Genomic DNA, 13,670 nt, shown 5'->3' with positions numbered 1-13,670 from the left:
TGACTTCAAAAGCCGTTCCTTGTCAAGTTTCTTTTGATGCTTTCTGAAGAGCATAACGGGTTTTGCTTCGAAACGTACGAATTTTTGGATGTATCTTTCTATAAATTGCTTTAACACCGTCGAAGGAATGTAATAACGCAGTGGGTCAGTCGTGTCTACTGACAACTGAACCGAAGTATCCAGACGCGCGTGGGTTCCTCAAGAACGCGTCCACCTTTCACCTTTTTCTTGGCGCGGAAGGCGAAAGTTCGCGGCGTTTCGCCAAAGGGACCCGTAATATATTCTGGGATGGTTTGAAATATCTATCGCTTTCGAACTAGTTGGAAAACTCCCCGTAGGTGGGCGCCACGAGCGTGGGCAGTTTTTGACGCGTTATTGCCTCGGGGGTAGTGACGTCATCAGTGTCTTTTGGTAGATTTTAATTAAAGGGTTCGTTTAGTGGCGCTAATAGTATGTGGAAAATACTTAAACCCTATTTTATTAAAGTTATTCTTGTAATACGTGGATAAAAATTAATGGTATTATTAAGAGTGATTACTACAGGGTGTGTCTAAGATGGTACTTGCATCATCGGTCAAGTTTGAAGTTTAGAAAGTTAAAAGGAGCTACCTATGGACTGCATTGTAAAGGATTAAAAAATTAGCGAATAAGTAGATAAGTCCATTATGAAAAGGGATAATAAAGCTAAACCCTACAAATTTGAAGAAATCTAAAAACTTACTAATAGCTCGAACCGATAGGTCTTCGAGCGAATAAAAAGACGCGAAACTCGGACCAAATAGATCTTCGAGTGGAAAATTAAATTAAATTAAATAGCCAGAAATATAATCCTTTGGAGTTTAGAATCCCATGATTAATTTAAGAACTATTTGAAATGTCACAATATAAAAACAATTTCAATTATTTTTATTACTTTTGAAATTTGAAAAATAAGAATCGTATCAAATCTAATTGATGGTAATTCCATTTAAACTCAAATTTTCGGCGGAATAATGACTTAGTATTCCTCCTCAATTTCCGCGCCCTCAAAAAATATCTAGTTTCCTTGAAGAATCGGGATAATTTTTAAAGAAAGGAGACCAAAAAACCGGGTTAGTGGGAAAAACTAACGAAATTTCCCCAAAAATATTGGTTGAGGAATTCCGGTTTCCGTTTGGCGCGGTAATGAAATTCCACCCTCGTATGTCTGTCGTTGGTGTTCAAATAGCGAAGCGCATCTGATGATACGCTATTTTACCACCAATGTTGCACCTTCTCTTTGTACGCGTTTCGTTGTGTAGATTTTAGACGTAAAAAGAAAAAAAAATAGGGTTTTCGTAAAACTAGACCTATATATTTATGTCTTAACAGCTCTTCACAACAAAAGAGTGTTGTATATATTTGTACGCCCTCTAGTGGCCGTGAGCTTTAATTACACACTCTCTCCAGTTGTTATCGTTAACCCTGGCCCGCATTTTAAGCGTATTTTTGTAAAGCATCGGGAAAACCGACTCCTCCCATAAGAACGTACGCTTAAATTAACTACGAAGGGAATTCGGTTCGTAGCTAGCAACTAGCTCCTACTTTTTTAACCCTTTTTAAAATTAAACCGAGAAATTTGTACTTGGAACTTCTTCATTACTGTAATTATCCGTTCTTCCACGTGTGACGGCGTGGATACTTTCAAAGATACTAACCCTAAACTTCCTGCGCTAACATTTTTTAAACTGAAAAGAATTGAGCGATTGACTTACAAGCGTGGGTTAAAAACGTATTTAGCTTTTATCGAAATTAAATAGCGTCAATTTAATATTTTTCCATTCATAAAAGCACGGTGAAAGTCTTCCCAGATTTTTTTTGGCCCGAGCGGGTCACGACTTACTTTCGGTTAATTAATTTTTTACATCCAGATGTCGTTTTTTTACGTAGGGATAGTGAGGTTAGACGGTAATTATCTTATATCATGACGTTAATCTTTTCATTAATAACGTGATTAACGTCAGGTTTAATCAAAGTTGTGTGCTCATCTTGGCCTTTAAAAAGTCCCACCTATATGTGATTAAGGTTTATTTGAGCACCAGGTGTATTGCGCGTAAGAAATACTTTACAGTTTTACTAAGATCGGGAAGCTCGTAAATGTAAAATTTAAGTGCGTAGGGATAAACCAAATTTCCCCCGAAATATTTAATTTAATTATTTCCCGTACAATTTTTATACCCAAGTGTTTTCAAAATCGTTAGCAGTATAGGAAGATAAATACTTCTCACACCAGATTATATACTTCTGGTGAAATAATTCAATAGAACCTCCCTATATTCTACATAACTAAAAATGTTAATTACTGACAAAATGGAGGAACATTTTCCCGATATCTTTAATAAATATCCAAAATAGGTCATAACCTATACGAATGCGGGCTTTTCCAAAGTGTTTCCTTTTTTAGGGCATTATTGAACGTAACGTATACGATTTTGTAAAGATAAATGCCGCTTTTGATCTATATATATATATTTATCTCAAGATCAACAGGGCGAACTTCTGCTAAAAATTAAGAACGTAAACAACACGTAGGAAAAACTTTTAGGTTCTTTTAAATATTGAAGGAATTTTCCTCGTATAATTTTTCGAATCAAATGCCCCGATTTTAATTTGCCAGTCAATCAAGTTTTTGTTTAAAAAATCCAAACCGAGCTGTTTTTAATATTCATCTTACCTCCACGAGTATTTTTAACGGACTATAGCTATCCTAGATGTTTTGATAGTGTGTAGCAATCAGAAGCCTAATATCCGTGACTAACGTTGCAAAGAATGTATTTAGGCTAACATAGAATGTGCGACTGCGACTACAGACTCTGTATTCATGATTCCCGTAAGATATTCTCCGCCTACAGCGTGAAAAGATCATGATTCTCGTAAGATATTCTGCCTTATAGGGAAAAAGGGGGAAGAGAACGGGGGGGAGTGAAGGGGGCGTGGTATTTCATCAGGGAATCACGAGGCGGGTATTCTGCCCGCAAATGATCACTCGAATATTCTTGACGTTCCGTATCGAAAATGTAGCTTAAGGCCAATAATTTTGGTTTCATTGCGCAAACGTGTAGTGGAGGTCGAAACATCTCGCTAAGGTGGTGAGGTCAAGTAGTTCGAGGGTGAAAGTGTGGGAAAGAGGTCACTTAACCTTGGAAAGGGAGAGTGAACTATTTTATCTTACGTAAAATGGCGTTTCACTTTCTCCCGTAGAATGTGGCACTTCTTTTCGTTGCTTTTCGCGTAGAACCGCGACCTTAATTGACCTACCTTTTTTAAAAAGCGTTTAAAACAAGTATTTAATATAATTACTTAAATACTCTTTGAAAAGGTAAATAAACCGTGGTGTTTTAATTATAATTACACGCTGTTTTTTCTTCTGAAATGTCTCGATTGTCTAACAAGCGAGAGGTCGAGATAATTAACCTCCAGCGTTGTATATTTGAACGTACCCGGTTCGTTGAGCGTAATTCTAGTGAATTTAAAACATCTCTCATTTAATATGTAACGAATTGAATGCTTCGTAGAACAATAGGATACCGTTTTACTCGTGTTTAGTTGCCAAGTGTAATTAAAACTACCCGTATTTAAATATATAAATCTGGATATTTAACGTTATCGGTAACCCGTACCCTCTAGCGGAACCATCGGGAACTAGGTCTTAACCTCTGTCTCTCTTCGCTGTATGATAAAAATGTATAATGTCGAGATTTTGTTTCGTTATCGGCGAACGCGACTGGTTATGCGGGCCAAGGTAATCCTGGAGAATCGGTGTAGTTACTTGCTCGGATAAAAATGATGCTCACAATAAAGTTGTCCTGTCGACTTTTCCAAAGAAACCCGCTGGAGAATGAAATCTATACTTCATACCTGTAGCCGAGTTGCCAGATAATTCTGCTTTAGAATACAATACTTGCACAAATTGTTAAGAATTTCCGTTTAAATTAGTGGCGTAAATTTGTTAAGGTAAAAGTTCAGAGTAGGCGTCGAGAAGGGGTGAAAATGAAGTACGGTCGCGGAAATCCTCCCCTTGTAAAGTTGTATACGACACTGAACTATATAGGATTAGCCACTTGTTCTTAGTCTATTGTCGAGATGTTTATATCAACTGGAAGTACCCCACGCAAATCCTCTAGCTTCAGTAACTAGATACTGGCTTTGGTAAGGCTTTAAAATGTCTCTCTTCCTTTTGTGTATTTTCTATGGAACACCAAGGGACAATAGTGACATGACTCTATGACGTCACCCATGCTTCCTCTTATAGATCAAAAATTGTATACCAACATGGAATATTTCTATTTATGTAGTTTGATTTATCTCGAGCAGAACTAAAATTATAATTAGGAAAACTACATTGAAATATTTTCGCCACATTCAGCGCACATTTGCGCGCAATTGGGCGTTTTTTTCCTTAAGAATGGTAACATTGTGCAGGCGGTAAGAATTATATAGAGGTATATTTGGCCAAGGACAGTTCTTGTTCCTATCGGTTTTGTCGAAATGTCACCCCCACTTAAATATCTCGCTCTGGTTTTCGCGTGGAGTAAAATCGTTATCTGGTAATTAATTTTCATCACGCGGCTAACAATATTTCACTTCCAGTCTGTCCGAAACCCTCCTTGAAACCATTAGTTTATCAAACCGAAAATGTAATATTCTGTTGAGGCGACTTCTTGTTTTTGGCTTCCGTCGCGACACATATGAAGCGAAAAAGAAAATACGTTCTAACGTGGAATAGGGGTGCCATAATTTATAGCTCGTTAACTCCGGAATTCGGTCTACATTTAGGGCTGAGCAGCAAACCCGTTACCTACTTCCAAAGCGGCTCGTGCAAACGTTAACTCCGAATTGCCGATGGACCCAGTTCCGAAGAAAATAAGAATTGGCGCGAAAAATTGTAAAGGTATATATTGTTACCCAGTGGAAAGAAAGCGTTTTAAATTTCATTAGATTATTTTTTACTTCGATTTAGACGGAGCCCAAATTCGTTGTCTGAATACTAAATTCCGAATATGTTTTCAATCGAGATTAAATCCGACTTGACTCCGCGAATTCGTCTCATTAAAATAGGTGTGCAAAAATGCTTTACGGTGTCTGAATACGAAATTGTTAACTTAATTGATCTATTGAAATTCCGCAGATTTTTGGGGGTATATAGTTGGGTTGGGTCGCCATTTTGTCCATAGAAATATTCTAATTAGTAATGGAACGACAAGTTTTAATTTAGATTTGGGTTTGCTTAGCTGAATAACGTTTTATTTCGGGTAGGTTCAGAAATTGCTTTCAAATATGAAAAAATTAAACCCACTTAGTTGCCGAATTAGCTAAAACTTCCTTAACCAAATTTGTTTTTACAAATTAGATGAATTTATATTTAGAATGATTATGAATATTTTGATTGACGTCACAAGAGGATTATTTAGAAACATATTGTCTACGGAAAGCGTTTACTTTCAACCTCGCTTTAACCCATATTTCCGAAATTCTTAATTCTCAATATTGACAAATTCAAACCGGTTCAATTTATAAAATAAAAATTATTGGTTTTAATACTTAAGTAAAACTAATAAAGCCTCATTATTTTATTGCTTTACGGTGAAAGAGGAAACGAGCTTGGAAAACCCGCTTTACAAATACGCGAAAAATTAAGAAAACCTCAATATCCAATTTGAACAATTTCAAGGTATTTTGTCGAAATAAAAGAAAAGCGGTCTTCTTTTAACGCGAGCTCCGTAATTACTGTCAACTTTCGGTGACTACAATGGCCTACATTCTTTCTTTTCCTCCGTCGATTAGACCCGTAATTTTATTCGCGAATTCAATACGAGAACTCGCGGAATTTTTCTTTCAAATCGACCAATTTAACCTTCGCGGAAACTTCATCAGTTGTCAACTCTGGATTGAAATCGATAGGTATATAAAAATGGCGATCTTTTTGCCCCGTCTCAAAGCGTGCCTTAAGCGGGTTCCGCAATCGTCCGCTAGGGTGTGTCGTTGTATGCCAATTTATTCTTTGAATAACCGCTTCCACGGTCGGCCGATCTTACGTCGCTTAGCATACTTGCCTGGTAACCTAAACCCAGACTTTTTTCATTATTTCGCTGATATCCCTTTCGCTGATACCAGTTTTAGGGGAATACAGTGTCTCTATAAAACCAATCCCGTGTTTATAATTTCTTCGCAATTTGCCCGAGGCTGAAATATTTCGCCTTAAGATAATAGCGAGTAATTTAGACCCTCCAACCCTTTTTTAAACCATTTTATAAAATGCCTTCGTTATATTTTCGAACGCCAAAATTTAATAGTTGTTTGCCATCATTAGCGAAAAGTTGTGGAACAATTCATCCCCCCCCCCATTTATAAATGACTTTCAAATTAAGACGATTCTGCCATATCTGTTAGTAAAGCCAGAATCTATTTTGGTTATTGAGAACGTACGAGGTTATTTTCCATACTTATCCTTCATACGGAAAATCTTGGCTTTTTCAATAGCACAGCGCCATCTAGTATCGGTCGTAAGAACGTTTTCTGTCTGTAATTAGTTATGGAAAAGTTCAATTTCACTTTTTAATTGACTTATAAATTAAGTCGGTAAATTCAATTTTTATTAGTTAAATTAATTTGCCAGGGCTACTTACGTTCTCAGTAACCAAATACGTTCTTGATTCCGTTAAAGGTTAATTTTATGAATTTAACTAAGGATTTCTTACGTTCTCGGTAACCAAATTACGTTCTTGATCATTATGTTCGGCTAAATTTCATATCAATAGATCAAAGAATGGAATCTAAATTAGACCGAATCAATTGATTTGGTCGATTTCTCCGATGTTGATTTCTATCTGCCGTATATTTTGAAAATCAATGAGCCGAAACGCAGTGTTTATTTTAAGATGGGAAAGTAATGTGTAAGCGTACTTATTTATTGTGCGCGATGAATCTGTATTAAATAAGATAATTTTGATAAAAAATCACCCCTTTCCAAGTGCTATTTTTGCATTTATTACACCTTTTTTAATTTAAAACCAATTTCCAAGTAAGTACATTATCATTTGAAAAGGAAGTACAGAAACTTTCTTAACGTAAAAAATTGTCTTTATATGCGGGAAATCAAATTACGGTTTTTTATGGGGCAGGTGTACCTTAAAATAGAATATTCTATTACATTTTAAATGGCGCATTTAATATTATTACGTCTCAACGTTTAGGTGTAAAAAGCAGACCAAGATGGTACTTTGAAGACGTACTCTATGACCTTTGTGACCTATGACGTCCGATAAAGCTTGGATCTGAAAGGAATCATATTAATATTTAATTTTAAAGGGATAATTTTGAAAATATCTTTATTAGGCATTTGTTTAAATTTAAACTTTTACCAAAGGGTTATTCATCTTGGGCGTAAAACTATGTACCGTCGTGGGTTCAAAGAATGTGGCTCAAAATTTACTATTCAATGAAATGTAAAAATCACCCTCCAAAAGACATTTTTTGTCATATTTAGCAATACTTTCAGATAATTAAAATATTATAGGAATTAATTCTCAACTTTTAAAAAATCAGCGGGAGCCTGACGAAGGTACACTCTGTTCAAAAAGTCTTTGCCCGTGGGAGATTTCGAACATTTTCGCCCGTCATTTCTTGTATAGTTGCATCAAGTCGAAGCGGACATCGGTAATAGATTAATAAAATGTTTAGCTACAAATTGGCCAAAATCATTTTCTGAATAGACTTATAATTTGGCCTATTTTGGCCTAAAAGAGGGGGTGTCAACTTTTTTATTTTTTATCTCAGGTCATTTTAAACCCGATTTTCGTGTTCTCCGGGGTTGATTTATATTTAGAAAGTGTTGCAATTATTCAAATCGACGCATTGGTTCAAAAGGTATTAACCAAAGAAGTTTTCACAGAAATTGAGAAATATCTAAACATCTCACCAAGCCATTTAAAATAATAAATGTTTTCATGTGCTCATTTGAGAAACGAACAGGGGCGACGCCAGAAAATATTTATGTTAACCTTCAATTTGTTACATATTTAGAATTAAACAAAAAATATTACTTCTAGGAACTATAGATGGCGACAAAACCCGTCAACATATATTATTTTAAATGTATTGGTGAGATTTTTAGATATTTCTCAATTTCTGTGAAAACGTCTTTGGTTAATATCTTTTGAACCAATGCGTCGATTTGAATAATTCCAACACTTTCTAAATATAAATCAACCCCGGAGAACACGAAAATCGGGTTTAAAATGACCTGAGATCAAAAATAAAAAAGTTGACACCCCCTCTTTTAGGCCAAAATAGGCCAAATTATAAGTCTATCCAGAAAATTATTTTGGCCAATTTGTAGCCAAACATTTTATTTATCTACTACCGATGTCCGCTTCAACTTGATGCAACTATACAAGAAATGACGGGCGAAAATGTTCGAAATCTCCCACGGGCAAAGACTTTTTGAACAGTGTACATATTAACAGCCTAGCAAGAAGAATACTATATTAAGACTCAAATTATTCGCTTTTGCTGTTACTCTATATTTTGAGACGAGCCAAAGAGCATTTTGCGAATTTTTTGACCCCAAAAATAGCTTTTCCATTTTTGTGAATTCAGAATTCTGAAATAACTTGTGTAAAACGGAATCTACTCTTAAGTTTTTCTCATCATCGCTCACTCATATTTGGCGAATCGACGCCGATCTGTTAATTTCTAGTCACGAATCCTAGTTCCTTCGTGTTGTTACCGTCAAAGGCCAATAACCTAAAAACCAATCGTAGAAACGTGTCTATCACGATTCGGTGTTGGAACCCGAAGGAACCGGCGATTGTTATATTTTTTGCATAAATACCGGAAACGGTGACTTTTGTGATCTTTTTCCTACATTCAAAACGAGGCGGAGTTCAGGTTTTTTTCTAGAAGGAATAAAATGAATCGCGGCAACTTATTGAATTGGATTCGGAGATGGAAACAAAAATGCTGTGTGAAAGTAGGTCCGTACCACTTCGCGTGTTTTGGGAACTGTATAATTTACTGCATTGGACAAAAGGCTCTGTCGTATTAAATTTAAGAGCCTAAAAATAACGCTAGAGGCAGCTGTTGGTTTCAACTTTAAATATATTATTGAGGGTGTAATTCTTTAAATTATACGTTTGAATTGATGACGAAGTTCAAAAGATGAAAATACAAGTTTCGTGTTAGTGGTTGCTATCGAGGACTGCTAATTTAAATCGGGATTTGCGCGTTTTGTCCTGATACAGTAATTAATTTTGGTGTATAATCGTAACGTGAACATATTACGATTTTAAGTTAAAAGAAGTAGAATATAAATCTAAAAATATTCTACTACTTCTTGGTTTTAAGCAGCCCTTGTTGCTGTTAAACCCGTTGGAAGAAATGGAAAATTGGTTTATCTACCATATATAGGAACTTCATATTACTTAAATTGCTAGTCCAACCACTGAATAAGGTTAAGTTCAAAGTGAAGTATCTTCTCGCGCGAGCAAGCTGTGAAACATATTTATCCACGCCCATTCCTTTTAGATCAATCTATACCACACAATTGCGTCATTTGATGAAGCTAAATCCTAAATTATTTTATTTATTAGATAGTTTAAGCAAAGCCACGAAATTTGTTAGTTTGTTATCTATCACCAGGATTATCAGCTTTGAAACAATTCCAGTATTTTAATAAAACGTCGGCGCTAAATATGGTCGTTTTGTTTTTCGGCCTCGTGACTCTCTACACGAAGTGTTTCCTAATTGCAATCGCCATTATAGATTCTAAATATTACTAACATATGTACTTAAAGACGCAAATTAAGCCCCTGAAAAGTGAAAAACCAGTAATATACGTGAAGTTTCGCAAATTAATTTTTCGCTGTTCGCGATCTACAATTGGTTCCGCCGTTTTCCTCTGAAAAAATAAAACGTGAACCCTTTCCATTCTTAAATAACACTTCTGAATATCGGGAAAGGGTCATTAGACTCTATTCGGACGTAAGTAGAATCCGGAATTAGCCCTAGACACTTTCGTGGTGGCAAAATTTGCGTTTGCAAATTTGTTTCGCCCACTACGTTCGCGAAAAATCTCTTCCCCTTAAAGTAAACATTGGAAAGTTAGTAATTATCTTTGCTTCGGTACTGACGTGTTCCGGTAAAGCTTAAGGAACAGTGAACGGTGAACATGCGAATGATTTTTCCATTCGTTTTATTTATCATATTTCTCATCGGAGAGATAAAAGAAAAAAATCCGAAAAAAATCAAATCGATTTTACGCATCGGGGGATTTGTAATATTGCTGCTCTGATTAAAGTTAATATCTTTATACTTCTGCGTTTTGGGAATTGGGCGTAGGTACGCGCGGGTGGGACAGGTTTGGTTAAATAATTTTACTTCGATATTTCACGCTTCACGGAGATTTCGCGGGCGTATTTTAGGTTTTTTCAACACCTGTTGATTTCAATTGTGATTTGATTCTTAAACGCTACAGATTCTAATTACATACGTCGCTATGGGATAAATGTGGGAAATTACATTCACCTGTTAATTTCCATTTTATATTTACGTTTAGTTTTGATAATAGACGACGATAAGTTATTTTTCCCAGCAGACCCGCCGAAAATTATTAGAGTAGAACCGAAAAAAACAAATAATTTATGTTATTCTGTTATAAACTAATCTTATCTTCTAACATAAAGCTAATTTTATAAATTTCATACTTAATATTTTGTTTAAATTTTGTTCAAATTATAAAAATAATTTGTTAAAAACAAAACAGGTACGAAATGAGGGTATTCATTTTCGCGTCTTGATAAAATGTTGATCACTACAACAACTAGCAACATTCATAGCAGTAATTTTACTCATTTTAATGCAAAGTTTTAAATTAACAGGAGTCAATTAAACCCCGTGGCGAAGCTCTAAACGCTAAACAATTATATAAATTCGCCCTTATATAAATAATAACTGACATTAAGAAAGATAAGTTTAAAATTAGATTAAAGATGTGACAAAACAACAAACGAATTAATATGAATGCCGAGGACAGTCGTGACTTTTAATAAATGAGATAAAATTTAATTTCGATGATACCGCCGTAAGAATGCGGGCTCCATTCATTGTGGCGTACCCCCCGTACCCCCTATAAGGAAAAGTTAACGATTTAAACGGTTGAAAGGGAAAACAAGATACGACGATGCTGGTAACGAGCGACCATCAAAAATAGAGCGAGCGCTCCTCAGGATGAAATGCCTTCATTCTATTTCGACTAGATAGTCTTTTATTTCAAATTTAAAGGTCGGTTATTTTGGGTAACAAACAGACGGGTGATTCGATGCGTAACATCTCCGATCTTCAAATAGTCCCAATTTGATAAAAGCCCTCCTGTTAATTTCTTTTCTTTGTTTTACCTTTGTATAACTCGCGGTAATTTTGGGCAATAATGGAGCGATGTATCAACTGTATTCGGGGCTTTCATCAGCTTAATTAGATTTACAGGTAAAATGGGAATTTGTTGGGGTGTTTTTTTTTTACGATGTTATCGTCTGGAATTTTGCTTCTACGTCATGTTTAAAGCTCCCAATTTTGGCCAAAAAAATAAATCTTGGCGTATTTATAAAGTTGAATTTTCATTCTGAAAGGAATAAATAAGGCGGAGTTTCTGACTTGATAGGTTTATTTCAAATATTTGTAAACTATACACGGGACTTATATAAATTTAACACGCCAAATACGCCTGCTAAGTCACGATGTAAACGCCAAATAAGTTTAAAGACGGTTGTTTTAAAGGTCTTAAATTTTGAAATCGTGATCCGGTTATGTCTATACGCTTGGATCTAAATAAATTTTTAAAGTTTATCGATTGGCTAAAATCGGCGTGTTAGCTTCTTCTGTATTCTCAAATGTTCAAGTAACCGGATATATTCAGATGGTGCTAGCATGAGGGGTAAAGAGAATACTCTGGTATAAGTGTTATTCTCGTGATCCCTATGAGATAAACCACACCCACACAGCCTTTACCCATGTATACCTTCCCCCTTTCTACCACAAAGAGGAAAAGAATCGAAGTTGCGTTCTTTATGTAAGCGGATGATAACTGTTCACCTTAATACATTTTCGATGCTGAGTTTTTAAATAAGATGATTCTTTTAATCATACCTTAATTATTGAATTTTTGCAGGATCACATCCAAGAAGTTTTAAATAAATGGGAGCAAATCGATGACGAAATATGGGCCAAAATCATTTGCATGGAACGTAACAGAAGGGTCGCCAAGGCTTACGCCCGAGCGCCAGTTCTAACCATCAATGGCTCTGACGACGGGTTCGATGGATACAGGTATACTTTCTACATTTTTATTTAAATTAGTTTTTTTATGAATTTGTTCCTTGACTATGATATGTCGTAACCGAGCGACGCGACGATGTCTTTCGTAAAAACCTAATTAAAATCCGGATGCTTCGAGACCTTTGATTCCATCGTCGGCGCGTTGCTTTATAAATTATGTTTCGATAATGCATTTATGTTAATGATGTCACCCTTTTAAATTTAATGCATTTAGGGTGATTGATTTCCAGTGCGATTTATATTCAATTTAATGCTTAAATGGTTATTGGAAGAAAATAAGGCTACCGATACTAAATAAATTTCAAACAAAATTAAGATTGGTAGGGTCAATTAAGGTCAACACACGCGATAAATTCTTTGGTAATTGAAATTTTATTTATATTCTAACTCGTAACTTAACTATTATGCCAAGTTTTTATTCCTCTTTGGAGGAAATAATTTAACTGCCCTCTGGTGTAGTTTTAGGTCAATTTGGATCGTTAATTTTTCTGATCAGTCTGTAGAAGAAATTGGCAGTGGTGTAGCAGTCGACAACTTAGGTTATACCCTTTTCAATCGGTGATTAAAAAATCCGGATTTAGTAAAAGGTCATTTTGTCGCACGTTATTTAAATGGTTAACTTTTGGTTTGATAGGAGTGTAAGCCCCATTTTCTAAGCATCGTCTGAAAAGTGTATTAGGTGATGTGAGCCTTAAACAATGTTTTGCAAACATCTGAAAAGTGCATTAGGCTAAATGAGTCTTAAATCATGTTTTGTAAGCATATTCTGAAGAGTATTAGGCCAAATGAGTTGAAAATATTTTGTAAGCATTGTCTGAAAAGTGTAAGCGAATAGTGAGAGGGTAGTGTCCATTTAATTTTCGGAACCCGGTCGCACCTCGGAGCGATGGCCGCCATCTTGACCAAATTTACCTAGGAACGTTTCTATAGAACCTGTTCGGATTTCGGTCATTTGTGGCTAGCTTCCATTTGTACGTTGCCTATGTTATATTTAAGGGATATAAGAGCAGTATATTCCGTAGCGTAACGTCATCGTAGTGAGAATTCGAACAGACTGTTTTTATTTTTATTTTATTTAGCTTCTGCACGATGTAGTTGACCTTTGGAGGTCGTCTTTCGCTTTTTGTATCCGCGTGCTATTTTAAAAGGGGATTTAGGTCGTATTCGCACCTGTCAATTAAATTTAGAATATCGTTGGTTCAATTGCGGTACGTCACCTGATATTTTAGTTGTACTCGAAACGATAAGGTTGTTTATGTACCTTACTAGTTTTAGGTTAGTCTTAGCTTTTACTACTGGGTGGCCCGTTCTAATGTTACGAC

General features: G+C 35.6%; 1 protein-coding gene across 2 annotated transcripts in view; it reads left to right on the top strand.

Annotated features, from left to right (window-relative positions):
• The window catches only part of exp (expansion), a 69,100-nt gene that overhangs the window by 36,027 nt on the left and 19,403 nt on the right, over positions 1-13,670 (top strand). For both annotated transcript variants that reach the window (XM_090178142.1, XM_090178143.1), the window contains exon 3: positions 12,182-12,339. In XM_090178142.1, the coding sequence (XP_090034268.1) occupies positions 12,182-12,339 (158 nt within the window). The remainder of the gene's footprint in view (positions 1-12,181; positions 12,340-13,670) is intronic.

This window comes from Leiobunum rupestre, chromosome 6 (assembly GCF_980474605.1).
Source record: "Leiobunum rupestre chromosome 6, qqLeiRupe1.1.hap1, whole genome shotgun sequence".
In the NCBI taxonomy this organism is placed as follows: Eukaryota; Metazoa; Arthropoda; class Arachnida; order Opiliones; family Sclerosomatidae; genus Leiobunum; species Leiobunum rupestre.
The sequence above is the reverse complement of the archived record's forward strand: the minus strand, read 5'-3'. Positions and strand labels throughout refer to the sequence as shown.